The 27446-nt window shown below is 37.4% G+C and overlaps 1 protein-coding gene across 1 annotated transcript; it reads left to right on the top strand.

The window, feature by feature from the left end:
* The first annotated feature begins 58 nt into the window (after positions 1-58).
* On the top strand, positions 59-25091 carry LOC127802244 (uncharacterized). The gene is made up of 23 exons (XM_052337956.1): positions 59-559; positions 3411-3518; positions 3745-3840; positions 3928-4020; positions 4200-4288; positions 4388-4749; positions 4922-5011; positions 5172-5280; positions 5404-5523; positions 13401-13650; positions 14120-14179; positions 16099-17150; positions 18519-18639; positions 19333-19494; positions 22199-22648; positions 22891-22998; positions 23197-23292; positions 23374-23466; positions 23644-23732; positions 23832-24193; positions 24363-24452; positions 24613-24721; positions 24855-25091. The coding sequence occupies exons 1-23, from the start codon at positions 148-150 to the stop codon at positions 24981-24983; spliced, it is 4650 nt and encodes a 1549-aa protein (XP_052193916.1). The 5' UTR covers positions 59-147; the 3' UTR covers positions 24984-25091.
* The last annotated feature ends 2355 nt before the right edge of the window (positions 25092-27446 follow it).

Genomic DNA, 27446 nt, shown 5'->3' with positions numbered 1-27446 from the left:
AAGAGCCGTCTTCCATTGCTGCTTGTCTAGAGTCGCTATATATATAAACACAAGAGGTGCATATATATAATTATAAACCCACCAAGTGTCTGTGACTATATCTATATATAATTTCTCACTCCTGCGATTCAAATTCAGCACCAATTCATGGAGAAGAACCCTCTTCTTTTCTCTGCAAAGCTCCTCAAACTCGCCTTCTTCACAGTGGTGGTGGTGAGCTTCCGTGGCCTCAGCCATGGCCACCCACTTGACCAAGCTGGAGCTCTGAAGGCTTTATGGAAGGCTAAAAGAGGAAATAATGCTGTGGACGACGAGTGGGTGGTGCCAAGCTTGAGCGTCGACCGTCACCGGACGTCTGCCGGCGGCGGAAAGAAGAAGGATGATCTCATCGCAGGTGGGCTGCCTGGTCAGCCAGCATCATTTGCAAGCTCCAACAGGTTCAAGCAATATGCAGGTTATGTATCTGTGGATGAAGTCAACGGCAGAAGCCTCTTCTACTATTTCGCTGAGGCTGTTCATCTTCCTTCTTCTAAGCCTCTTGTTCTCTGGCTAAATGGAGGTAATCTCTCTCTCTCTATATATATTAGCGTATATCCGTGTCTTTAGCTATGGTGTAAATATTATTAAAATTAAAATATAATTATAATTTATACCTATTATGTTAAAATTTATGAAAAAATTATAATAACAAACAAACATATAAGATTTATAATGATCATTAAACAAATCAAAATATAAAAGCAAGTAAAAAAAAATTATAAATATTAAATAAAAAACATAAATTAAAGTTATTATATACTTGTTAACGTTTTATAATAATTAAAAAAAATAACTAAATCTATATAATAAAGCACATCAGTAAGTGCTCTACAATTTGAACAAATTAAATTAAAAATTACTTATCAAACAATACATAATGGCTACTGCCGGCTACCATGGCCTCGACCATCAATAATGAAGGAATCTTGGTTTGGGGTCGGAGAACCTTGGGTTCCTAACTGTGAGTGGTTGGGAACCCTTGTGTTCCTGAACATTGGATTCCCTGACCATACAAGGTCGGGAATTCTTTGATTTTATATTATTTTAATTTTAAAATTTTTTTATTGTGCCTAAAATAAAAATAGAATTAATAAAATTAAAAAAATAAATATTTTTTTTAAATATTTGAATTTTTAAGTAACTCAATAGAATAGATTAACTAATTTCAAGTCTCAAAGATTCAACACCTAAATATAAAAATATTAAATTTCGAATTAAGTTTCCTACTTTGATATCATTATTTGAATAAAGTTTTACACTAAAAACAACATTTGATCATCAATGATTTAAAAAAGAGATTTTTATTTCTTTTGGAATTGAATTATCCATGTCAAATTCTAAATGTCAAATTATAATACATTAAAAGTTATAGGAGTGTTCAAAAAAATCGGTGCACTGCGAAAATCGGCCAAACCAAACCGAACCAGACTGAACCGATCAGTTTATTTTTTTTGCGGTTGGAAATGGTTTGAAAGCTTTCCAAACTGCCCGGTTTGCGGTTTGGATAGTAGGCGGTTCGGTTTTAAACCGAACTGCCCAAAAAATAATTAAAAAAAATAAAAAAATAAATTATAAAAGCACGGTAAGCACCCAGCCCTGCGCAACCCCCTTTCCCACCCAAAACCCTAATCCTTAATCGCAATCGACAGAGCCCCCTCCCTACCCACAACCCTAATCACAATCAGCAGCCCCCTCCTTCACCCGCGCACCCTCCCCCACCCGCGTAACCCTAATCGGCAACCTTATTCGGCCCTCCCCCACCCGCACAACCCTTCCCCAGTTCCCCCCAATCCGATCGCCCCTGCTACAGCACCCTTTCATTCCATCGTCTCGACGTCTTCTCTTTTTCTTTCTTTTTCTCGTCCTCGGATTATCGTCAGCAGCCCATACCCACGGTTCCACCGCCGACTACGACAGATCGAGGTAGAAGAGATGACTGACGGCTACGACAAATCGAGGCAGAGGAGAAGACCGACGGCTACGACTACGAGACATAGTTGGGGTTGAAGCTCGGGCCAAAGCGGTTCGCCAATCTCACCAATGAGGATCGTTTCGTGTACCTGGCAGCGAATATCAGTTCTCCAATAGGTAGGTGTGTGTATTTTTATTAATGTCTAGTGTTTGTTTGTTTGTTGTTATTGGGTCTAAAATACGTTGTGACTTGTGAGGAGTGAGAACTTCTTAAGTTGATAAGAGATTCGGCTAAGTGCAGTTTAAAATGCAGCTTAAAATGGGTACTATTGTGTGTATTTCTCAAGTTGATAGCACTTCTCAAGTGTATGTTAAACAGGTTATTTATAATAGGTTGAAGATTGTATGCTAAACAGATTATTTTCAAATCGTGGCAAACCGCACCAATCCAGACCGCAAAATGCGGTCTGGATTGGTGCGGTTTGGCCGCACCCAAATCAGACCGGTCTGGTTTGGTCGTCAAACCGCACTAGCGGTTTGGCGTGCTAAAAATAGTTTAGACCGGTCAAACCGCACCGCGAACACCCCTAAAAAGTTACACTATTAGTGTTTATTTATTTATTTTTTTTAAAAATTAAGTATTAAAACTTACATGATATTTTAAAAAATTTCAAAAACTTATTATGTTGATATTTAGAATACCTAAAAATTAAGTATTAAATGCTTTAAAAATTAAATTTTAAAAAAATTAAAAATATCAAAGATTTAACACCTAAAGATAAAAATATTAAATTTCGAATTAAGTTTCATACTTTGATATTATTATTTGAATAAACTTTTACACTAAAAACAACATTTGATCATCAATAATTTAGAAAAGAGATTTTTATTTCTTTTGGAATTGAATCATCCATGCCAAATTTTTATACATTAAAACTTACACCGTTGGTATTTTTTTTATTTAAAACTTATATGATATTTCAAAAAATTTCAAAAACTTACACTGTTGAATGCTTTAAAAATTAAAATTAAAAAAAATTAAAAAAGAGTCCCCAACCTTGTATATTATTTTTTTAAAAAAAATTAAAATTTTTAAAAAAAATTTGGAGTCCCCAACCACAGCTGGTTGGGAGAGAGAGAAAAGCTGAACAGGAAGTGAAATTCTTCTCGGCCATTGACCAACATTCAAAACTCATCTCAGCCATATGATCAAAATATAAATATTTTTAAAAATCATTCTGTTTTATTATATAGAGATATATTCAAAATATAGAGAATATGCTTAAAATTTACCCTTGAGGTTATGAGGAAGTTTTTACTAGCAATAGTAAAATTGTTCCTTTTCATATTAAGATCATGGACCTTTTTGTAAAATAAACAAGAAAAAGATTACGTGTAAATATAATTAACTTTATTGTTCCTTGTTTATATATATATATATATATATTTGATGTTAGCAGGGCCAGGCTGTTCATCACTAGGGGCGGGTGCCATGCTAGAGCTGGGACCTTTTGGTGTAAATTCAAATGGTAAAACGCTTTATCCAAGGCGCCATTCTTGGAACAAAGGTTAGTGGGTCTCGGCCATGGAAGATGATGTTTCTCTATAAAGTTTTCGTACAAAAAGCAAATCATTAGAACGATATGACAATGCCACTGTAAAATCGTACTGAATGGATTTTCTGTACAAAAAATTCTCTGAATGTATATTAATATTGGATGTGACAAACTCTGTTCGGTCCTTAATTAGTTTCTTTAAGCTGAGTTCTTATTATCTAAATCTTACTTGATGCAGTTGCAAATATGTTGTTTTTGGAGTCCCCAGCTGGGGTTGGATTTTCTTACTCCAACACCACCTCGGATTACCAGAAATCTGGAGATAAAAGAACAGGTAAGTCAAGTCTTAAACCCTAAACTCGAAAACCCCTATAATATCATTTTGATATGAATATCATTTGGTTGTGCTCTGCTATTTCAGCTGAAGATGCATACACTTTCCTGACCAATTGGTTCAAAAGATACCCAGAATACAAGTCTCGAGACTTCTACATAGCAGGAGAAAGCTATGCAGGTACCAATACCATATAATCGACAACTCCCCCAGAGTTACAAGAAACATACAAAAACATGACTGAAAGATCACACGTTCCACTGCGTAAAAATACAACTCTCCCCGACTTTCGCAATGCATGGGAGCCTTGTGTAGTCAAGACGCCCTCTCTAACTGTTTTATTGTTGACATTGTTGCAGGATTTTACATTCCAGAGCTTGCAGACACCATTGTAAAGAGAAACAAAGAGGCAGACCCCTCCTTGGTGATCAAACTCAAAGGAATAATGGTAACTTAACGGCCAGGGATGGCAAATTTGTCTCAAGCTTACACCATAAACTCAATTTCCTTCCTGACAATGAGCAATTTCTTATGTTGAATAATGCAGATAGGAAATGGGATAATGAACTTTGAAACTGATGATAGAGGGATGTTTGATTACCTTTGGACCCACGCATTGATTTCGGACGAGACTCATCGCGGACTTATAGAACACTGTATGAAATTCAATGGCCAAAAATGCGTTGATGTTGCGGAAAGGGCTGCGAAAGAGGTTGGAGATATTGATGCATACAATATCTATGCCCCATTGTGTTTTAATGCGTCAATGTCATCAAGAAACCCGAGAGGCTCTGGAGGTTACGATCCATGTGAAATCAATTATGTTCACAGTTATCTCAATCTTCCTCAAGTTCAGAAAGCTTTGCATGCCAACAGAACCAATCTGCCCTATCCATGGCAGCTTTGCAGGTTTACAATTTTTGCTATTGCTATCTTCTTCTTCTTAAAGATTGCATTCAAACAAGGATATGTAGAGTTGCCTTTATGGCATGTTAAATTGTCATCTTTAAAATGTACTCTCTCTGATGCTTTTTTACATTTTCAGACATTAATGCTCACTCTCTCTTTCTACCTCTCTCAGTGCCATCATAGGTTGGAACGACAGCCCGTCAACTATGTTCCCCATATACAGAAGGCTGATCGATTCTGGTCTTCGAATACTTCTTTACAGGTAATCCCAGTAGACAGGGTCGGCTGGCTACATGAATTCTTGTTAAAAACTATTGTCAATCCAAGCAATAAAGCAAAACTATAGATGTGGTGAAATAGTTTTTGATGTTTTTTTTTTTATTTGATCACCAACTCTCTGAATGTGAACATATTGTGGACAGTGGCGATGTGGATGCAGTGGTTCCAGTGTCTGGCACTCGATACTCCATCGATGCCTTAAATCTTACAGTGGTTAAGCCTTGGTCTCCTTGGACAGATGCTGGCGGAGAAGTATGTTTCGGGCATTTAATCTTCATATGTGTAATTTGCGCAGTGCACAAGAAGATTTCTTGCTTAAATAGAGAGATTAAGTTCTTGCTAATTGCTGCATTGCTGATGGGGTTGGTTTTGTAGGTGGGAGGATATCAAGTGGCTTACAATGGACTGAATTTCGCAACAGTTCGAGGTGCTGGCCATCAAGTTCCAAGGTTTCAGCCGAGCAGAGCCTTGTCCCTTTTTAAGATGTTTTTAGCAGCACATTAGTGCTTTCAAGCTCTACTGAGAGCTTGATTCCTACTACTGTTATGCTGAAAAGATGAGAGAAATTGTTCAATCAGTTAAAATAAGGGATTCAGCTTTTGTTGATTGTGATTCTTATTCACTTATGGTACGAAAAAGCAATAAGAGGAATGCATCTCTCTATCATGTTTGCAGAACAGAACACACTGCTGTTTGATCAATAATATGATCAGTGATCACTCCCCTATGTGTTTACATTCTACTAGAAAGATGAGAAGTTTCTTTTTTACTTCTTAATATTACAATGTTTTGCCTGGAAAACCATGTTCAGTAGGTTTTCTTTGGTCCTCTATCTATTATTGAACATTCAGCAAATACACACACATGATCCATCCATCTCGTCAAGTTTTCTGTCTCTATCTCCATCTCAAGCCAAAGAGAAGCCAAGGTTGAGATTATTGGTTTTATAATCCAACCTATTTCTCGGCCAAACACAAGATCAAGCATAAAAGTGAAAGATAAAACAAAAACAATACAGAAACCAAGAACACATGATATACGTGTTCGGATCAAAATAGATTCTACTCATGACAGAGGCTCCGCCTCTAGTCAATCCACTAAATATCTCAAGATTATAATCAATTACAAGATCACAACTGAAGTAAAATAATATTGCAAAAAGAGAAAATTGAAACATAATACACAAATATAAGAACAAGTGCTAGTTTTGTTCGGACTGATCTCACGATCAAGTCAAGTATCTGTTCTATCAGATTTCGACCAATCGCACACGCTTCAGGCAATTAAACGACAATAGAGATTATACATTAATACCTTTACTTACCAAGTGATCTTACCATAGAATTGAAAAACACCGATCGATCAAGAGAAGGATTCACGAGAAAAGTGTCTTGCTTCAAGCACCGATTAGGGTTTTAGAAAATAAGCGAGAGAGAACGATATGAAGATTAGGGCAGCATCAAAGCCCTTTTATATCAGCAGCAGTGGGACTAAAATGGGATAGGCCAGCAAGCGAAACACGAATGGAACACATGATTATGGGCTTGACCCATAACATAAAATAATATGATTATGTGCCGTTATTTAATCCATAAAATTTTGGTTTAAAAACATTGATATATCCAAATAAATTACGGATCAAAATAATATGATTCTCAATGACTTAACATGAAAAAAGGCTTTGATACCATTTGTTGAGAACTTTAAATCTTTTGTGAAAACTATCACCCAAACGCCAAGAATAATCATGTCAAATCATCAAGAATAAATAAACAATAAACGGAAGCGTACTTGAATCCATAACGATTATATCTCTTTAGATCCGTGCGGCCAGCCTTCCAGATCAATACGATTTTTTGAGAGAATCCTTTAAGTTTCCCTTCACAACTGATTTTTGATGATGGGATACAGAAACAAGATTGATTCGTTCGTTTGACCTGGGGACCATAACCGCTATATTTATAGAGGTAATAGCCCGTTACCCTATTGATAATTATGTTTCAGCCTATCAAGAAAACATAATTATCCTTTAAATATCTACACATTAAAGGCCTATACCCTATTAGATACATTAAAGCCCAAAACTTAACAGATCACTTTTAATTGGGCTTAGATTATTTGACAGCCCACAATGCATAATTATTCACATATGAGCCCAATGTTGGATTAAGGATCCAACAATCTCCCACTTGGGCCATATGTATAACCTCATAATTATGCTTTGCAAAACAAATAACCGAATGAGCTCAACTTTGCTGTCAGTATCGAAATGTATCTATAACCAATCCCGTCCATCAATTATACCAACATAGGATCAAAGCGGCCTTTGTTACAACTATCGTAACTTAACCCATCAATGGTCACATATGTCGATACAATTAAATGACATGGATCATGATGTGGATGTGTAGCATGGAAATTTCATGTAATGTGATCTTAACATGCCTATTTCCAATTGGTCCACCCTTAAACCTTAGTGAGATCAAACCATAACAAAAAACAGAGTGTAAATAAACTGAAATTTTATTTCTGCAGAAAATAACCTCAACATATCGATTAACTGAAATAACTGAAAAATGTCTATTTCATAAAAACATCTAAAATTACAAACTCCCACTAAATCTGAATATCCTCAATTGAAATGACACCCATATGAGTAGTGTGCTCATGAAACACTTTGGGTGGCAATCCCTTAGTAAGCGGATCCGCAACTATGGAGTTTGTTCTGATGTGCTTTATAGACAACTGTCCACTCTGAACTCTTTATTTAACAACTAGGAACTTGATGTTTATATTCTTTGACTTCGTCGAGCTCCTGTTGTTGTTGGAATACATAACTGCTGACTTATTGTCACAAAATAATTTGAGTGGTCTTTCAACACCATCCACTATGCGCTGCCTCGGGACAAAATTCTGCAGCCATATTCCGTGATTGGATGCCTCATAACATGCTATAAATTATGTTGCCATAGTAGAAGAGGCTATAATTGACTGTTTAGCACTCTTCCAGGAGATAGCACCTCCAACAAGCAGGTAAACATAGCCCGAAGTAGATTTCATACTATCTTGGCATTCAACAAAATTGGAGTCAGTATACCCAACGATATCAAGCTGATCTGACCTCCGATACATGAGCATGTAGTCTTTTGTTTTCTGTAAGTACCGCAGGACCCGTTTAGCTGCTTTCCAATGGTCTACTCCTGGATTGCTTAAATATCTGCCCAATATCCCAGTGACATACGCAATATCCGGACGCGTACAAACTTGAGCATACATTAGACTTCCTACTGCTGAGGCGTAGGGAATCTTCTGCATTTTCTTTTCCTCAAAATCATTCTTAGGGCACTGATTGAGACTAAATTTGTCTCCCTTAGCCATAGGGGTATCACCTGGTTTGCAATTATGCATGCCATACCTTTTGAGAACCTTTTCAATATAGCCCTTTTGTGACAATCCAAGAACACCTCGAGAGCGATCTCGGTATATCTGAATGCCCAATACAAAAAAGGCGTCACTAAGATCTTTCATCTCAAAATTCTTAGATAGAAATCTCTTGGTTTCGTGCAATAAGCCTATATCGTTGCTGGCAAGCAAAATGCCATCGACATATAAAACCAGAAAAATATGTTTGCTCCCACAAAACTTATGGTATATACAATCATCGACCAAATTCATCTCAAAACCAAACGAGATGATTACTTGATGAAACTTGAAATACCATTGTCGAGATCCTTGTTTGAGTCCATAGATGGATTTTTTAAGTTTGCAAACCATATTCTTTGGGTCTCCTGACACAAAGTTTTCTGGTTACACCATATAGATTGTTTCATCAATGTTACCATTGAGAAACGCTGTCTTCACATCCATTTGTTGTAACTCAAGATTGAAATGGGCCAGTAATGCCATTATAATCCTGAAAGAGTCTTTCGAAGATACTGGAGAGAAAGTCTCTTTATAGTCAATGCATTCTTTCTATGTAAATCCCTTTGCAACAAGACGAGTCTTGTACTTTTCCACATTGCCTTTCGAATCCCTTTTGGTCTTAAATATCTATTTGCAACCAATGGGTTCCGCACTTTCTGGCAATGGGATAAGATCCCACACGTCATTGTCTTTCATGGATTTAATCTCCTCATTCATGGCATCAATCCACTTTTGAGAGTTAGAACTTTCCATGGCTTGATGAAAGTTGATCGGATCATCTTCCATCACTCCAATGTCCACCTCATGTTCTTGAAGAAATACAATGTAATCATCTGGCACTGCACTTCTCCTCTCTCTAGTGGATCTTCTTAATGACATAGGTTCTTGAGGTACTAGAGTTTGTTCTTCTGGAACACTTTCTAGAATGAGAGGTTCTCCGACATTGTTTTGATTTGATGTGTCTTGAAAAAGGTCAGGAATGAAATCCTGATCAATACCCATAACACCTGTGGGAATATCAACATATTCCTCTTCAAAAACAATGTCCCTACCTGCATCTCCCCCCCCAAACTCGGCATCCTCAAAGAACCGTGCATTTCCAGACTCGAAAATCGACTTAGTCGTGGGATCATAAAACTTGTACCCCCTGGATCTTTCAGAGTATCCAATAAAATAGAAACTCACCGTCCTTGAGTCTAGTTTCTTTTCATTCGGCCTAGCCTCAACTGGACATCCCCAAATGTGTAAGTGCTTTAGATTAGGCTTCCTGCCCGTCCAAAGCTCATAAAGGGTTTTGGCAGTTGCTTTAGTTGGAACTCTGTTAAGGATATATTTTGCAGTCTTAAGTGCTTCTCCCCAGAGTGATTCCGGTAAGGTAGAATGACTAATTATACTCCTTACCATGTCCTTAAGTATCCTGTTTCGTCTTTCAGCAACACCATTCATAATGGGCGAACCCGGCATGGTGTACTGTGGGACGATACCACATTCCTCTAGGAACTTAGCCAATGGCCCTGGACGTTGTTCACATGAACCGTCATATCTGCCATAGTATTCACCACCACGATCAGATCTGACGGTTTTAATCATTTTGTTGAGTTGGTTCTCAACTTCAGCCTTATAATTTTTGAACACGTCCAGTGATTGTGATTTTTCATGAATGAGATATATGTAACCATATCTAGAAAAATCGCCTATGAACGTTATAAAGTATTGTTGACCATTACAAGCAACCATAGGGAAATGCCCACAAATATCCGTATGTATAAATTCTAAGACGTCCATAGTCCTGTTGGCTTCAAATATCCTTTTATTGGTTTGTTTTCCCTTTATATAGTTAACACAAAACTCAAAATTTGTGAAATCTAAGGGATCTAGAATTTCGTCTGACACAAGTCTCTCAATTCTCTGCTTGGAGATATGACCTAATCTCTTGTGCTATAACACAACTGAATTCTCAACGGTTAATTTTCTCTTTACACCTCATGTATTTAATTGCAGGGATTCATTATATGAAGCAATTGTATCAATTGAATAAAGATTATCATAGCCTGACAAAGAGCCGGAGCCAACCAATTTTGAATCATGAAACAAACTAAATTTTCCATTTCCAAACGAACAAGAATAACCAAATTTGTCCAAAGTAGAAATAGAAATCAAATTCCATCTAAAAGACGGTACAACAAATGTTTCATCAAGATCCAAATAAAATCCAGTCTTTAACAATAATCTAAATTTTCCTATTGCCTCAACTTGAACTGTCTTGCCATCGCCCACATAGATGTATCTTTCAGCATCATTTGGCTTTCGACAGCTCAGGCAACCCTGCATAGGCACACTGATGTGAGTTGTTGCACCAGAATCTATCCACCACGTGTGTCTAGGTACCGAAATTAAATTAACTTCAGAACAAACCAAATTAAGAAGCATACCTTTCTTAGCACGCCATGCGTGATAGTTGGTGCACTGCTTTTTTTTATGCCCTTCAGCCCCACAGAAGAAACAACCCTTACCAACTGAGTTAGTCGGTTTCTTTTGTTGTTTCTTATGAGGTGCTGTACCTGCAGCTTCTGTATCCTTCTTGCTTTTCCTTGCTTTGTCCTTAGAGGTTGAGGCCAAGTAAGCATTCTTTGTCTTATCTTGCTTCATTCTTTCCTCTTCCTGAACATAGTGTGAGATAAGCTCATTCAGAGACCAAGTCTCTTGACATTTGTAGCTCACCTTAAACTGGTTAAATTGTGTCGAAAGTGAAATCAAAACCAGATGCACTAGCAATCCCTCCAAGAGTTCAAGCTTAAGTGCCTTCAACTTAGAAGCAAGATGAGACATCTCCATGATGTACTCCCTGATGTTGCCTTTACCCTTATACCTCATTGAAATTAGGCTTGCCAAGAGTGTACCAATTTCAGCCTTTTCATTCTTGGCAAACCTCTTTTCAATATCCGCAAGGAAATCTTCAGCCATAGTAATCTTTTCAGATATTGTGCCCCTGAATGCTTCCGGAATGGCTTTCTTCATGATCATCATGCACATGCGATTTGATCTCTCCCAATTTTCCATCTCCCTCATTTGATCAGAGGTACTCGAATCTGTAAGAGGTGCTGGAGAATTAACCCTTATCGCAAGGTCAAGATCCATGACTCCGAGAACTATCATGAGATTCTCTTGCCATGACTTAAAGTTAGAGCCATTTAACATAGGAATAGAATTGATAGTGGCAGTAATATTAGCAGGAGCGAGTGCTGAACAGAGAACAACAAACAAACAAAACAAAGCTCATATAAGTCTTAAAACAAAATTAAATTCAAATAAAGGCAAATTCCATCTCAAGATACCGGACACTCCATTAATAGTTTCATCTTTGGACAAAATATTAACTTGGAAGTGATATCTTGGTGTAGTAATCAAATACTGATAATAATAACACAACAAACAATAAATCTTCATTTGGGCTGATTTATTGGTCATATATAAAACCAAATAATTATCACGTATTTATTACCACAGGTGCACATGTAATTATGTTAAATATTTACCTTCCTTTGGGCTGATATATATTCACACAAATTACATGCACACAACCATTTATATTTCAAAACAAATTAATTTTCACAAGAGAGGTCACTTTGGCGACATGTTGTTTCAATTAATTTATTTCAATATATATATATATAAAATCATGCCAATATCCAAATTTAAAATTGCACCAAAGGAAACAGTTTAATTAAAACAATCCCTTATTTAATTAAAGCAGTTAATAAACTGAATTTAATAAACTGCAGTTATGAAACTGCTTTACTGAATTTAATAAACTGCAGTTAATAAGCTGCATTACTGAATTTAATTAATTAACTAATAAATAAGAAATTAATTAATTTACTAAATTTAATTAACTAATTAATAAATTAATTTACTAAAATCAAACTATTTTATTGAAGTTAATTAATTAATAAATAATTAATTAATCTACTAAATTTAATTAACTAATTAATAAAATAATTAATTAATTAATTTATTGAAACCGCAGCCCAAATTGATCATGGGCCCATGTCTGGAAATCCTAGGGTTTCCTCCCCAGGAAACTGAACGCCGCGGCTAGATGGCCACAGCTCTTCCCTTGATGCCGCGGCTTTCTTGATGCAGCGGCCAAATGGCCGCTGCCATTCCTGATGCCGCGGCCTTCTGGCCGCAACTATTCTCTTCATGCCGCAGCTAGAAGGCTGCGGCTTTCTTAATGCCGTGGCCAGAAGGCCACGGCTTTTCCTTAATGTCGCGGCCATTGGCCGTGGCTTTCTTTTCTCAATGCTGCTGCCAGTGGCCACGACTTTTCTTAATCGACGTGATTAGAAGCTTGTGTCGTTATTTAATCCATAAAATTTTGGTTTAAAAACATTGATATATCCAAATAAATTACGGATCAAAATAATATGATTCTCAATGACTTAGCATGAAAAAGACTCTGATATCACTTATTGAGAACTTTAAATCTTTTGTGAAAACTATCACCCAAACACCAAGAATAATCATGTTAAATCATCAAGAATAAATAAACAATAAACGGAAACGTACTTGAATCCATAACGATTATATCTCTTTAGATCCGTGCGGCGAGCCTTTCAGATCAATACGAATTTCTGAGAGAATCCTTTAAGTTTCTCTTCACAACTGATTTCTGATGATGAGATACAGAAACAAGACTGATTCGTTCGTCTGACCTGGGGACCATAACCCCTGTATTTATAGAGGTAACAACCCGTTATCCTATTGATAATTACATTTTAGCCCATCAAGAAAACATAATTATCTTTTAAGTATCTACACATTAAAGGCCTGCACCCTATTAGATACATTAAAGCCCAAAACTTAACATGTCACTTTTAATTGGGCTTAGATTATTTGATAGCCCACAATGCATAATTATTCACATATGAGCCCAATGTTGGATTAAGGATCCAACAGTGCCAAGTTTGAGCGCCGACCATCACCGGCCGTCTTCCAATTCCAACTGTGGAAAGAAGGAGAATGATCTCATCAGAGGTGGGCTGCCTGGCCAGCCGCCATTGGCAGGCTCCAACATGTTCAAGCAATATGCAGGCTACGTGACCGTGGATGAAGCCAATGGCAGAAGCCTCTTCTACTATTTTGCTGAGGTAGTTCAATGTCCTTCTTCTAAGCCTCTTGTTCTCTGGCTAAATGGAGGCAAGCATTGCTGGTTATGGATTCAAGTTGTGAAATATATATTATTTTTTTGCAAAGAAAATAAAAACAAGGGGGAGTTTGCGTATAGATATAACTCTCGGGACCCTTACAAAGTGAGGCTCGCATTTCATTTTATACATATACATTTGATGTTAGCAGGGCCTAGCTGTTCATCACTAATGAGAGCCATGCAAGAGCTGGGACCTTTTCGTGTAAATTCAGATGGTAAAACACTTTATCCAAGGCAAGTACAGGAGATGATTGCCAAAGCTTTAGAATACTTCAAGAGCACTCTACACATTATCCTCTACTACGAGGACATAATTAAAAATCGCTCAGTAAGGCATTTACTATCATTATTGATCTTATTATAATAATATTCATTCATGGTTAGTAACAAGAGTTTTTGTTATTTCTTTTTGCATTTTGACATAAATTCCAACTTTTTTTTTTCATTTTAATTTTGCAGAAATTGCAAGACGTTCAAGACTTCCTGAAGGTGCCACAGATGGATCTGAAGAGTCGTCAGGTAAAGATTCATAGAGGTTCCTTGTCGGAATAGGTTGACAATTGGGATGACATCCATAAGACACTCAACGGGACACCATACGAGAGTTTCTTGCATTCAGATTACAAAATCTAGGCTACTCACCTACTATTGTAAATAGCTTAGTGTTAACTTAATTCTTTATTTTTTAGGAGTAGGAGCCAATAGTTCACCAACCTTGCTGAAATTTTGGCTTGGCCAGGCCAGGAATACTACCCCTTGACCATTGCTTCGAAGGTGTGTTTGCTGCTCCCCATCTCTCTCTCATTTGCTTCATAAATTTTGTTGCAGTTTTGTACGAGATAGATTTTGATATAGTTGAGCACTTGAGCTGATCTAATTAAAAAGAGAAACTCACTTCCCCTTGCAATTCTTGTGTCCCTATTGTTTTGGTGAATCATCTCTTGTTTTATCCAAAATTTATTAGAATAAACACTGAAGATAAAGAAATTGGGAACAATTTTAGTTTTCGACAATATATTCATTGTAAACTTGTTATTTATAATAGTAGAGTCTGCTTGCCTGAATTTCAAAGAGAGAGAGATATAGGGAGGGAGGGAGAGAATTAACCATGTATTGAGGACTTGTTATTTATTATTCATGTTGTTCCTATGTTTTTGCTTTCCTATGGGAACCGTTTTTAGTTGTAGAATGTTATATTAATGTGAAGCTTCAAAACGCTGTGTTTAACGGAGGGGTAGGACAGGATGGTTTTTTTTGGCAACCCTCAGGACCACCCAAAACGATAGCGTTTTGGGTGGATGGCCAAAACGGCAACCCCCTTTGCCGTTTTGCTTGGCGTGCTTACCTTGTCATTTTGCCTGCTGTTTACCCGATCATCGATGTTCTGCTGTGCCTTTATATGACTTGATCTCCACCGCTGGTGCCTTCTTTATATCCTCTACAGTAGCCTCGAGATCTGTAGTGCGCACAGCCTCCGATTACCTTCCTCTTGTTTGGTTTGATCAGTTCATTCTCTGTAATTCCTTTCTCTCTCTGTATAGTTTACGAATGTTTATTTTCTCTCTAGGGTTTGAGCCTTTAACCTTTAGTTTTGTGGTTATGGGGCCGATTTAAGGTGAGAATTGTTTTGTACAGTGAGGGTTGAGAATGAATCTATGTATACTGAGATTGTAATCGTTTTTGTCCCAATAGTGGAGTGAGCTCTCTTTACCGGAGCTCAACGTAGACGTAGCTCTCATTAACGGGTGAACCACGATAAAATTTTCTGGCGTTTTTGTGTTTGCTTCATTTTGATTAGTGCATGCTTATTATATTGAATGTTCTGTGATTACTGCTTTGAGTTTTTGGCCGAGAGTTATCTTGGCATAACAGTGGTATCAGAGCCATTTCTCTGGTATTCACCGTTAGGATTTTCGGAGCCTGCGCTATTTCATCTTCCGAGTCATATTTTTCCTTTACTTGGGTGGGTTTAAGTCTCTAGGGTTTGCTATGAGTCTTTGTCAGTTAAGGGTTTGCTGTAGGAGTGTTTGTCGGCGTCTAGGGTTTTAGGGTTCCTTCATGCAAAGCGAAGATGACAACAACCCGATTTGAAATCGGTACATTTGATGGAAAAAGCTACTTCGGTAGTTGGAAAAAGAAGATGAGAGTCCTGCTCTCTCATCATAAAGTGCTTATTGCACTTGAGCTTGAAGACAGAAAGTGGTATGTAGATCAGTTGGCTAGAACTGATGAGGTAAGAGAAGAAGCTTTTAATCTTATTTTCTTACATCTTGGTGATAGTATTATTCGTAAAGTTAATGGCATGAATACCCCTATTGAACTGTGGAATAAACTGGAATCATTATATTCTGTATTGTCTGCTTCTAATTTAGTTTATTTAAAGGGAATGTTATTCAACTTCAAAATGAATGTTTCTAAATCTATGGATGAAAACATAGATGAGTTTACCAAGCTTGCTTTATTATTAAGAGGAACAGATCAAGCCCTGGGTGATACTAGTGAGGCTATGATTCTTTTAAACTCATTGCCTGAAGAATATAATGTAGTCAAGCATGCTCTTCAATATACTGGAATTGTACCTAGTTTAGACTTAGTCATATCTGAAATTAAAGCTAGGGAACTTGAATTAAATGCATTTAAGAAGCCTTCTAATAACTTGTTTGTGAAAGGCAAATTTGAAAAGAAAAACAACCCAGGTAATGGAGATCAATCTAGGGGTTTGGGGAATAAGGGTAAAAATAAAGAAAAGAAGGGCAAACAAAAACCTAAGTGGAAGTGCTATCATTGTGGGAAAGAGGGACATATTAAAAATATTGTTATGATCTTTTACGAAAACAGAAACAAGGAGGTAATGCAACCATTTATAGCTGCTAGTAATTCTAACACTTTAGCTGAAGTTCTGACTGTGTCTGATGAAACTGTAACTAATGAGTGGATTATGGACTCTGGGTGTTCTTTCCATATGTGTCCTAATATTGCATGGTTTCAAAACTTTAGTGACAAAGACTCTAGCACTGTTTATATGGGCAATAATCAATCATGTAGTATAAAAGGAATATGTGACATAACCCTTAAAATACATGATAACAAAGTCAGAGTGCTCACTAAGGTCAGATATGTGCCTGGTCTAAAACGAAATTTATTTTCACTTGGTACTCTGAATGAATTAGGCTATTCTTATATTGCTGAAAATGGTTTCATGCATGTGTTTAAAAATAATGACCTAATCCTAACTGGTACCAAAAGGCATGGCTTATATGTGTTAGATGGTTGTTCTCTTTACCCTGTTCATTCTGCATGTATTGTTAAAACTGATAAGACAGATCTCTGGCATTTGAGACTTGGTCACATGAGCCAGAAAGGTCTGCAGGCACTGTTTTCTCAAGGTTATCTTGATTCAGTGACTGCAGAGTCCCTAAACTTTTGTGAGCCTTGTACTCTTGGCAAGCAACACAAGCTGAGTTTCCATAGAGGAACTCACCTGGCGAAGGTATGCCTAGAGTACTTGCATGCAGACCTATGAGGTCCCTCTCAAACACCAACTCTTGGTGGCAATAGGTATTTCTTATCCATTGTTGATGACTTTACTAGAAAAGTGTGGGTATTCCCTCTTAGTACTAAAGACTAAACATTAGAAAAATTTAAGGTATGGAAGGCCTTAGTCGAGAATCAGACAGATAAGAAGGTTAAATTTTTAAGAACAGACAATGGGTTAGAATTCTGCAATAGAGAGTTTGATGAATTATGTAATTCACAAGGCATTACTAGGCACAAGATTGTTAGGAACACACCCCAACAAAATGGGGTTGTTGAAAGAATGAACAGAACTCTCCTAGAAAAGGTTAGATGTCTAATGTTCACAGCCGATATGCCTAAAACCCTTTGGGGAGAAGCCCTATCCACTGCTGCTTACCTAATTAATATGAGCCTTTCAACCGTTTTAAATTTGATATGCCCTGAAGAAAAATGGTTAGGCAGAAAATTAAATTTGAATCATTTAAAGGTCTTTGGGTGTCAAGCCTATGTTCATCAATCTATAGGAAAACTAGACCCTCAGTCCTCAAAGTGTGTCTTTGTAGGATATCAAGAAGGAACTAAAGGCTATAGGTTATAGGATAAGAGTTTTGGAGGAGCAAAAATAATTATAAGCAAGGATGTTATATTTAATGAAAGTGTTTTTCCCTGCAAACTAGAAAATACAGAAACATATCCTAAACCTAGTATCCCAGAAGATTTTGTGATAGGAAGTAATACCCACTTTCACGTGGAACAGCCATCAAGAATGCCTAATCTTCCTGTTGCCCCAACCTCTGTCAGTCCCAACCCTAGAAGTGACTCATCATCTGATCAGGAAAGTGATTAGGAGGAATCAACTGAAGTCCCTGAGGTTGAGGTGGAGCATCATGAGTCCCCCCAGCAAAACTTAAGGGACTATCAGTTAGCCCGAGATAGGAGTAGAAGGTCAGTTAGACCCCCTACTAGGTATGCATATTCAGACCTTGTTTATTGTGCCTTAGTGGCAGGCATGGAATTGAGAGGCAGTGAGCCTACCTCTTATGAGGAGGCTATCAGCTCTCAAGACAGCACAAAGTGGCAGTATGCTATGGAGGAAGAAATGGCATCCTTGATAACCAACAACACTTGGGAGTTGGTCCCAAGACCTTAGAAACAAAAGCTAGTGAAGTGTAAGTGGCTGTTCAAAATCAAAGAAGGTATGTTACCCACTGATCCCCTTAGATTCAAAGCTAGATTAGTTGTTAAAGGTTTTACATAGAGGGAAGGTATTGATTATATTGAAATTTTTTCACCTGTTGTTAAGTTTAAAACCATTCATATGATACTTGCAATAGTTGTTCAGTATGATCTTGAATTAGAACAGCTTGATGTTAAAACTGCTTTCTTACATGGAGATTTAGAAAAACTTATCTATATGGAACAACCTGTTGGTTATGTTAACAAAGAATATCCTGATCATGTTTGTCTGTTAAAAAAGTCTTTGTATGGTCTAAAACAATCCCCACATCAATGGTATAAGAAATTCGATAATTTTGTAGTTGGGATTGACTTTGTGAGGAGTGAATATGATAATTGTCTTTACTACATTCTCTCTGATATCCTTGTATATTTGTTGCTGTATGTTGATGACATTTTATTGATTAACAAATCTAAGTCTAAGATTAATGAACTAAAATCAATGTTGAACACTAACTTTGATATGAAAGATTTAGGATCTGCTAGGAAAGTTTTAGGGATGGTAATTGAGAGAAACATAAGTAAAAATTGTCTAAAGATTCATCAACATGATTATTTATTAAAGGCTGTACAGAAATTTAGAATGTCAAATTGCAAACCAGTAAATACACCTTTAGGAGGTCACTTTATTTTGTCTAAAGCGCAATGTCCAACATCAGATTCTAAAAGGTTAAAAATGGAATCCATTCCTTCTGCTAATGTAATTGGAACCATCATGTATTCCATGATTAGTACCAGGCCAGACCTTGCTTTTTCAATCTCTTTACTTAGTAGATATATGTCTAATCATGGAAAACATCATTGGGAAGCCTTAAAATTTTTGCTAAGATATATTAACAGCTATTTAAATGTTGGTTTAAATTACATGAAAAGAACTGATGCTCTTGATTTGGTAGGGTTTATAGATTCTGATTTTGCAGGTGATCGAGATTCAAGGAAGTCCACTATAGCTTATTACTTTACCCTAAGTGGTAATTGTATAAGCTGGAAGTCTCAGTTACAGCCCCTGGTGGCTCTGTCCTTTACTGGGGCTGAGTATGTTGCTATAACTGACGCTTTTAAGGAAGTCATTTGGCTTCAAGGTATCTTGACAGAAATTTAGATATTACAAGGTAAGGTGGTAGTCTTTTTTGATAGCCAAAGTGCTATACATTTATGTAAGAATCTTGTTTACCATGAAAGGACAAAACATGTAGATGTAAAATACCATTATGTAAGGGACCAAGTGGCCAAGGGAAAGGTAATTATCGAAAAGGTCCCTACAAAAAACAACCCAGCTGATATGGGAACAAAAATTGTGACTGCAGCCAAGTTCAAACATTGTTTGGGCTTACTGCATGTCACTGTTGGTTGAAGGAACAACCAACATGAGTAATGAAGGCAAAGATTGTAGCATGCTCCATTGTTGTGGACTTGTCCCTAAAAGGTTGAAGTTTCAAGGTGGAGATTGTCATATTAATGTGAAGCTTCAAAACGCTGCGTTTAACAGAGGAGCAAGATGGTCTTTTTTGGCAACCCTCGGGACCACCTAAAACGACAGTGTTTTGGGTGGATGGCCAAAATGGCAACCCCCTTTGCCGTTTTGCTTGGCGTGCTTACCTTGTCGTTTTGCCTGCTGCTTACCCGATCGTCGATATTCTGCTATGCCTTTATATGACTTGATCTCCACTGTTGGTGCCTTCTTTATATCCTCTACAGTAGCCTCGAGATCTGTAGTGCGCACAACCTCCGATTACCTTCCTTTTGTTTGGTTTGATCAGTTCATTCTCTGTAATTCCTTTCTCTCTCTGTATAGTTTACGAATGTTTATTTTCTCTCTAGGGTTTGAGCCTCTAACCTTTAGTTCTGTGGTTATGGGGCCTATTTAAGGTGAGAATTGTTTTGTGCAGTGAGGGTTGGGAATGAATCTGTGTATACTGAGATTGTAATCGTTTTTGTCCCAATAGTGGAGTGAACTCTCTTTGCCGGAACTCAACGTGGACGTAGCCCTCATTAACAGGTGAACCATGGTAAAATTTTCTGGCGTTTTTGTGTTTGCTTCATTTTGATTAGTGCATGCTTACTGTATTGAATGTTCTGTGATTACTGCTTTGAGTTTTTGACCGAGAGTTATCTTGGCATAACATAGAAAAATGAATACAGAGCTGGGGCTTGGACTCATTTCTTTCTTGAATTTCTCGAGTCTAGAAAGGTTCCAGGTGATTAATCTCTCAAATGGGGTAGCTCCCAACAATATTGCGGCATGGAGCATGTATGTGGCTGGCCGGAGCATCGAATTTTCCATAACTAGACTCAGGGCCAGCGCAGGCCACAAAGCCATATATGCCATGACATAAGGTCCTAAAATTGGAAGCCCCAAATTTTAAAAATTTGTAATATATATATATATATATTTTATTTTTTAGTAATAAATATGTATTAAAAAATTAAATACAAAATATTATAATTTTTTTTAACTTTCTTTTATCATTTTTCAATTTTATTAGTTGCTCACCTAAAGTTATTCATTGTTGGTGAATTTTATCTTTTTAATATTATTAGTTTAATATTTTATTTTATTTCCTTCTATAAAAGAATCATAAATGTATAATTTTTTGTTCGCACTAATTTTCTTAGAGTTTTTTAAAAAAATAGTTTTATTTTTTTTTGTTTATTGTAGTAAGTTATTTGATTTTTTTATTTTAGTTTTTATCTCTAGAATATTATATTTTAGTTGAAAATTTATTGTTGTTAATTATTATATTTTGTAGTTGATTAAATTTTAATTTTTTTAATAAAATATTTAAATAAAAAGATATATTAATTTTTTTAAAAAAAAAATTAATACTCAAACCTCTCAACAAATCTTTATGACCAGAGCCCCTAACTTCATTGGGCGGCTCTGCTTGGACTGCCAGTGGTGGAAAAGGAAGAAGCTGGTAAACATACAAGTAGTGTTTTATTATATGAAGCTTGCCGTGTTCAATTGACATCCGGACGTTTTTTAAGGGAGGAGGAGTGTGGATAAATTAATTCGAGTCCTAGTAGTTGTCGGCGGCGGCGGGGGCGGCCTTTGCGTGGCTGACCCGTTAGACGACGACATATGGAAATATCTCAACCGCGTGAACTGGTGGAGTACTGGTTGGCTCTCATCTAATGACTCAATCAATCAAAAACGTGCTTGCTTGTGTCGTCATCATCTTTCGGACATTTCAATGTTTTTGATTGGGCGGTTTTTGGTCTAAATGTTTTTAAAAAACTCAATTTCGGTCCGAATCAAATGTACACTACTAAGTAGAAAGCACTGCAGAACTTAAAATTAAAAAAAAAATAAAAAAAAATAAACTAAGAATAATTTAAAATTATATTTAAAAAAAAGCCTGGTCACACAGGGTCTATCTATGTGTAGATGGGCCCCAATAAACAGTGGAAAATGTGTTGGATGTGAAAGTTTTGAGTCTCCATGCATGCAACCACAATTTTCCCCAAGAGCTTGTCGCTGTGAAGACTGTAGACTGAAGAGTGAAGAGTCCCACCCACTCCACAATCCACATGCATTGGGGATGAGCATCTACTTTCCTTCTAGTTTCCTTAAAGACAAAAACAATTATGAAATTTCTAAAGCATGGCTTGGAAAATTGAGGAGGCGAAAAATGTCTTCATCACATCAAACTCAAAGTGGCCCAATGAGAAAGAGCCATCTTCCATTGCTGCTTGTCTAGAGTCGCTATATATATAAACACAAGGTGCATATATATAATTATAAACCCACCAAGTGTCTGTGACTATAAGTCTATATCTATATATAATTTCTCACTCCTGCGATTCAAATTCAGCACCAATTCATGGAGAAGAAGCCTCATCTCTTATCTGCAAAGCTCCTCAGACTCGCCTTCTTCACAGTGGTGGTGGTGAGCTTCCGTGGCCTCAGCCATGGCCACCCACTTGACCAAGCTGGAGCTCTGAAGGCTTTATGGAAGGCTAAAAGAGGAAATAATGCTGTCGACGACGAGTGGGTGGCACCAAGCTTGAGCGCCGACCGTCACCGGACGTCTGCCGGCGGCGGAAAGAAGGAGGATGATCTCATCGCAGGTGGGCTGCCTGGTCAGCCAGCATCATTTGCAAGCTCCAACAGGTTCAAGCAATATGCAGGTTATGTATCTGTGGATGAAGTCAACGGCAGAAGCCTCTTCTACTATTTCGCTGAGGCTGTTCATCTTCCTTCTTCTAAGCCTCTTGTTCTCTGGCTAAATGGAGGTAATCTCTCTCTCTCTCTCTCTATATATATATATATATATATTCAAAATATAGAGAATATCCTTAAAATTTACCCTTGATGTTATGAGGGAGTTTTTACTAGCAATAGTAAAATTGTTCCTTTTCGTATTAAGATCGTGGACCTTTTTGTAAAATAAACAAGAAAAAGATAATTACGCGTAAATATAATTAACTTTATTGTTCCTTGTTTATATATATATATATATGTTTGATGTTAGCAGGGCCAGGCTGTTCATCACTAGGGGCAGGAGCCATGCTAGAGCTGGGACCTTTTGGTGTAAATTCAAATGGTAAAACGCTTTATCCAAGGCGCCATTCTTGGAACAGAGGTTAGTGGGTCTCGGCCATGAAAGATGATGTTTCTCTATAAAGTTTTCGTACAATGCCACTGTAAAATCGTACTGCATGGATTTTCTGTACAAAAAATTCTCTGAATGTATATTAATATTAGATGTGACAAACTCTGTTCGGTCCTTAATTGGTTTCTTTAAGCTGAGTTCTTATGATCTAAATCTTACTTGATGCAGTTGCAAATATGTTGTTTTTGGAGTCCCCAGCTGGGGTTGGATTTTCTTACTCCAACACCACCTCGGATTATAAGAAATCTGGAGATAAAAGAACAGGTAAGTCAAGTCTTAAACCCGAAAACCCCTATAATATCATTTTGATATAAATATCATTTTGGTTATGCTCTGCTATTTCAGCTGAAGATGCATACACTTTCCTGATCAATTGGTTCAAAAGATACCCAGAATACAAGTCTCGAGACTTCTACATAGCAGGAGAAAGCTATGCAGGTACCAATACCATAATTGACAACTCCCCCAGAGTTACAAGAAACATACAAAAATATGATTGAAAGATCACACATTCGACTGCGTAAAAATACAACTCTCCCCAACTCATGCAATGCATGGGAGCCTTGTGTACTCAGGACACCCTCTCTAACTGTTTTATTGTTGACATTGTTGCAGGACATTACATTCCAGAGCTTGCAGACACCATTGTGAAGAGAAACAAAGAGGCAGACCCCTCCTTGCTGATCAAACTCAAAGGAATAATGGTAACTTAACAGCCAGGGAAGGCAAATTTGTCTCAAGCGTACACCATAAACTCAATTTCATTCCTGACAATGAGCAATTTCTCATGTTGGATAATGCAGATAGGAAATGGGATAATGAACTCTGAAACTGATGAGAGAGGGGTGTTTGATTACCTTTGGACCCACGCATTGATTTCGGACGAGACTCACCGCGGACTTATAGAACACTGTATGAAATTCAATGGCCAAAAATGCGTTGATGTTCTGGAAAGGGCTGGGAAAGAGGTTGGAGATATTGATGTATACAATATCTATGCCCCATTGTGTTCGAATGCGTCAATGTCATCAAGAAACCCGAGAGGCTCCGGAGGTTATGATCCATGTGAAATCAATTATGTTCACAGTTATCTCAATCTTCCTCAAGTTCAGAAAGCTTTGCATGCCAACAGAACCAATCTGCCCTATCCATGGCAGCTTTGCAGGTTTACAATTTTTGTTATTGCTATCTTCTTCTTCTTAAAGATTGCATTCAAACAAGGAAATGTAGAGTTTCCTTTATGGCATGTTAAATTGTCATCTTTAAAATGTACTCTCTCTGCTTTTTAACCTTTTCAGACATTAATGCTCACTCTCTCTTTCTACCTCTCTCAGTGCCATCATAGGTTGGAACGATAGCCCGTCAACTATGTTCCCCATATACAGAAGGCTGATCGCTTCTGGTCTTCGAATACTTCTTTACAGGTAATCCCAGTAGACAGGGTCGGCTGGCTACATGAATTCTTGTTAAAAACTATGGTCAATCCAAGCAATAAAGCAAAATTGTACATGTGGTGAAATAGTTTTTGATTTTTTTTTTTTTTGGGATCACCAACTCTCTGAAATGTGAACATATTATGGACAGTGGCGATGTGGATGCAATGGTTCCAGTGTCTAGCACTCGATACTCCATCGACGCCTTAAATCTTACAGTGGTTAAGCCTTGGTCTCCTTGGACAGATGCTGGCGGAGAAGTATGTTTCAGGCACTTAGTCTTCATATATGTAATTTGAGCAGTGCACAAGAAGATTTCTTGCTTAGATAGAGAGATCAAGATTTCTTGCTTGTATGTTAATTGCTGCATTGCTGATGGGGTTGGTTTTGTAGGTGGGAGGATATCAAGTGGCTTACAATGGACTGAATTTCGCTACAGTTCGAGGTGCTGGCCATCTAGTTCCAACGTTTCAGCCGAGCAGAGCCTTGTCCCTATTTAAGATGTTTTTAGCAGCACATTAGTGCTTTCAAGCTCCACTGAGAGCTTGATTACTACTACTGTTATGCTGAAAAGATGAGAGAAATTATTCAATCAGTTAAAATAAGGGATTCAATTTTTGTTGATTGTGATTTTCTGCTTAATCGGTCGATGCTTATTCACTTATGGTACGAAAAAGCAATAAGAGGAATGCAACTCTCTATCATGTTTGCAGAACAGAACACACTGCTGTTTGATGAATAATCTGATCAGTGATCAACCCCCTATGTGTTTTGTTGGTTTCGTAAAGAATTAAGCTAAGAACAGATAGCAGAACAGATAGCAAAAGAAGAAGAAAAAGATAGAGGAATTTCAGCTGAAACTTAAAAGCATGGAACGGAAGAAGATTTCCTCACTTATTGAATTCAAAAGATTGTTTAAATACACAAATCATCCTTATCTAACAATCTATTCAAATACTTCCTCAACTATAGGAGATAAATATCAAAACAAACTGCAGCTAAGACTAATCAAATAATTCAAAAACATAGGCTAAACTTTAGGAGTTTAAATTAATCCTTATCTGCTAAATTTTCTCTAACAAACCAGCTAAGAGATAGTTTTGAAAGCTATCTATTTGAACCTGTTTCAGCAGCTTATCAGCTGCTGAGGCATTCTTTCACAACACTCCTCCTTGCATCGGTTGCTGAACACACTCCCAATCTTGATCTTAGCTGTTCAAACTTAGCCTTAGGTAGAGCCTTGGTGAATAAATCAGCCAGCTGATCCTCTGTTTTGCAATATAATAGCTTGACTTCACCTTTCTGCTGCACTTCTCTGAGAAAAAATAATTTAATGTTGAAGTGCTTAGTTTTGTTGTGAAATACCGGGTTATTTGAGATAGCTATGGCTGCTTGATTGTCCACAAATAGATTTATACTTCCTTCTTGCTCCAGGTTTAAATCAGTTAGCAATTTCTTTAGCCACAATGCTTGGTTCATTGCTGCCGTAGCAGCAATGAACTCTACTTCTGCCGTGGATTGAGCCACGATTTCTTGCTTTTTAGAGCTCCAAGAGAGTACCCCCTAGCCAATTGTAAAACAATAGCCTGAAGTACTCTTCATATCATCCAATGATCCACCCCAATCACTGTCAGAAAAACCATAAAGCCTGCATTCCTCTGTCTTATAAAACAGAGAACACCATAATCAAGCGTTCATTTAATATACCTCAGCACTCTTTTTGCAACCTTATAGTGTTCTGAAGAAGCACAATGTAGAAATCTTGAAAGCATACTTACAGCTTGAAGAATGTCAGGTCTTGTAGCTGTAAGGTACATTAGACAGCCCACAAGACTCCTGTAAACAGCTTCATCAGCTCTTTCAGTCCCATCTTCTTTGCATAATCTGGCCTTTTGGTCCATAGGTGTACTCATAGGTTTGCAGTTCTCCATCTGAAATTTTTTGAGGATCTCCTTGGCATATTTCAGCTGATGAATGAAGATACCATGCCGGAATTGCTGGATTTCCATGCCAAGGAAATAAGACATCTCTCCTAAATCGGTCATCTCAAATACCCTCATCATCTCCAACTTGAACTGATCTATCTCATTGAGTTTGCTTCCAGTTACCAGGAGATCATCTACATAGAGTGAGACAATCAAGGAATTTGTAGTAGAGTGCTTAGTATAGAGAGTAGGTTCCCTCAAACTTCTGTTAAATCCCAAACTTAGGAGATGCTCATCAATCCTTGCATTCCAGGCTCTTGGAGCCTACTTCAATCCATATAAAGCTTTCTTAAGCAAGTACACCTTATTCTCATGTCCCTCAACAACAAATCCTTCCGGTTGCTCAATAAAAATCTCCTCCTTTAGATAGCCATTTAAGAAGGCTGATTTGACATCAAGCTGAAATATCTTCCATTTTTTTTGAACTGCAATGGAAAACACCAACCTGATTGTATCTAAACGAGCCACTGGTGCATAAGTTTCGAAGTAGTCCATTCCAGCCACTTGTGCATAGCCTTTCACCACCAATCTAGCCTTGTGCTTGTTGATCGAGCCATCAGGATTCAACTTTGTTCTAAACACCCATCTAACTCCAATAATCTTCCTATCATTTGGTCTGTCAACTAACTCCCAAGTGTTGTTTTTCTTAATCATGCTAAGCTCCTCCTCCATTGCAATCATCCAGTGAGAATCTTTCTTGGCTTCATGAAAGCTTTCAGGCTCTAACAAGGTTAAATTGCAACGGTTATAAATATCTGACAGCATTCTTGTACCTTTAACAGGAAAATCATCAATGTTTTCATCTTCCATTGATGGTTGTTCACTTGATAGAGGTGCTGTAAAATTCTTTCCTTCTTCTTCATTCCAGTTCCAGTGTTGATGCTCTTTAAATTGCACATCTCTCGTCACCTCAATTTTGTTTGTTTGAGGATGGTACACCCTATATGCTTTGGAAACATTGCTGTACCCAATGAGAATGCCTGGTTCAGCCCTCCTATCA

The sequence above is a fragment of the Diospyros lotus genome, chromosome 5 (genome assembly GCF_014633365.1).
Source record: "Diospyros lotus cultivar Yz01 chromosome 5, ASM1463336v1, whole genome shotgun sequence".
Lineage (NCBI taxonomy): Eukaryota > Viridiplantae > Streptophyta > Magnoliopsida > Ericales > Ebenaceae > Diospyros > Diospyros lotus.
Note: the sequence above shows the minus strand (reverse complement) of the source record. Positions and strands in the feature narration are given on the sequence as shown.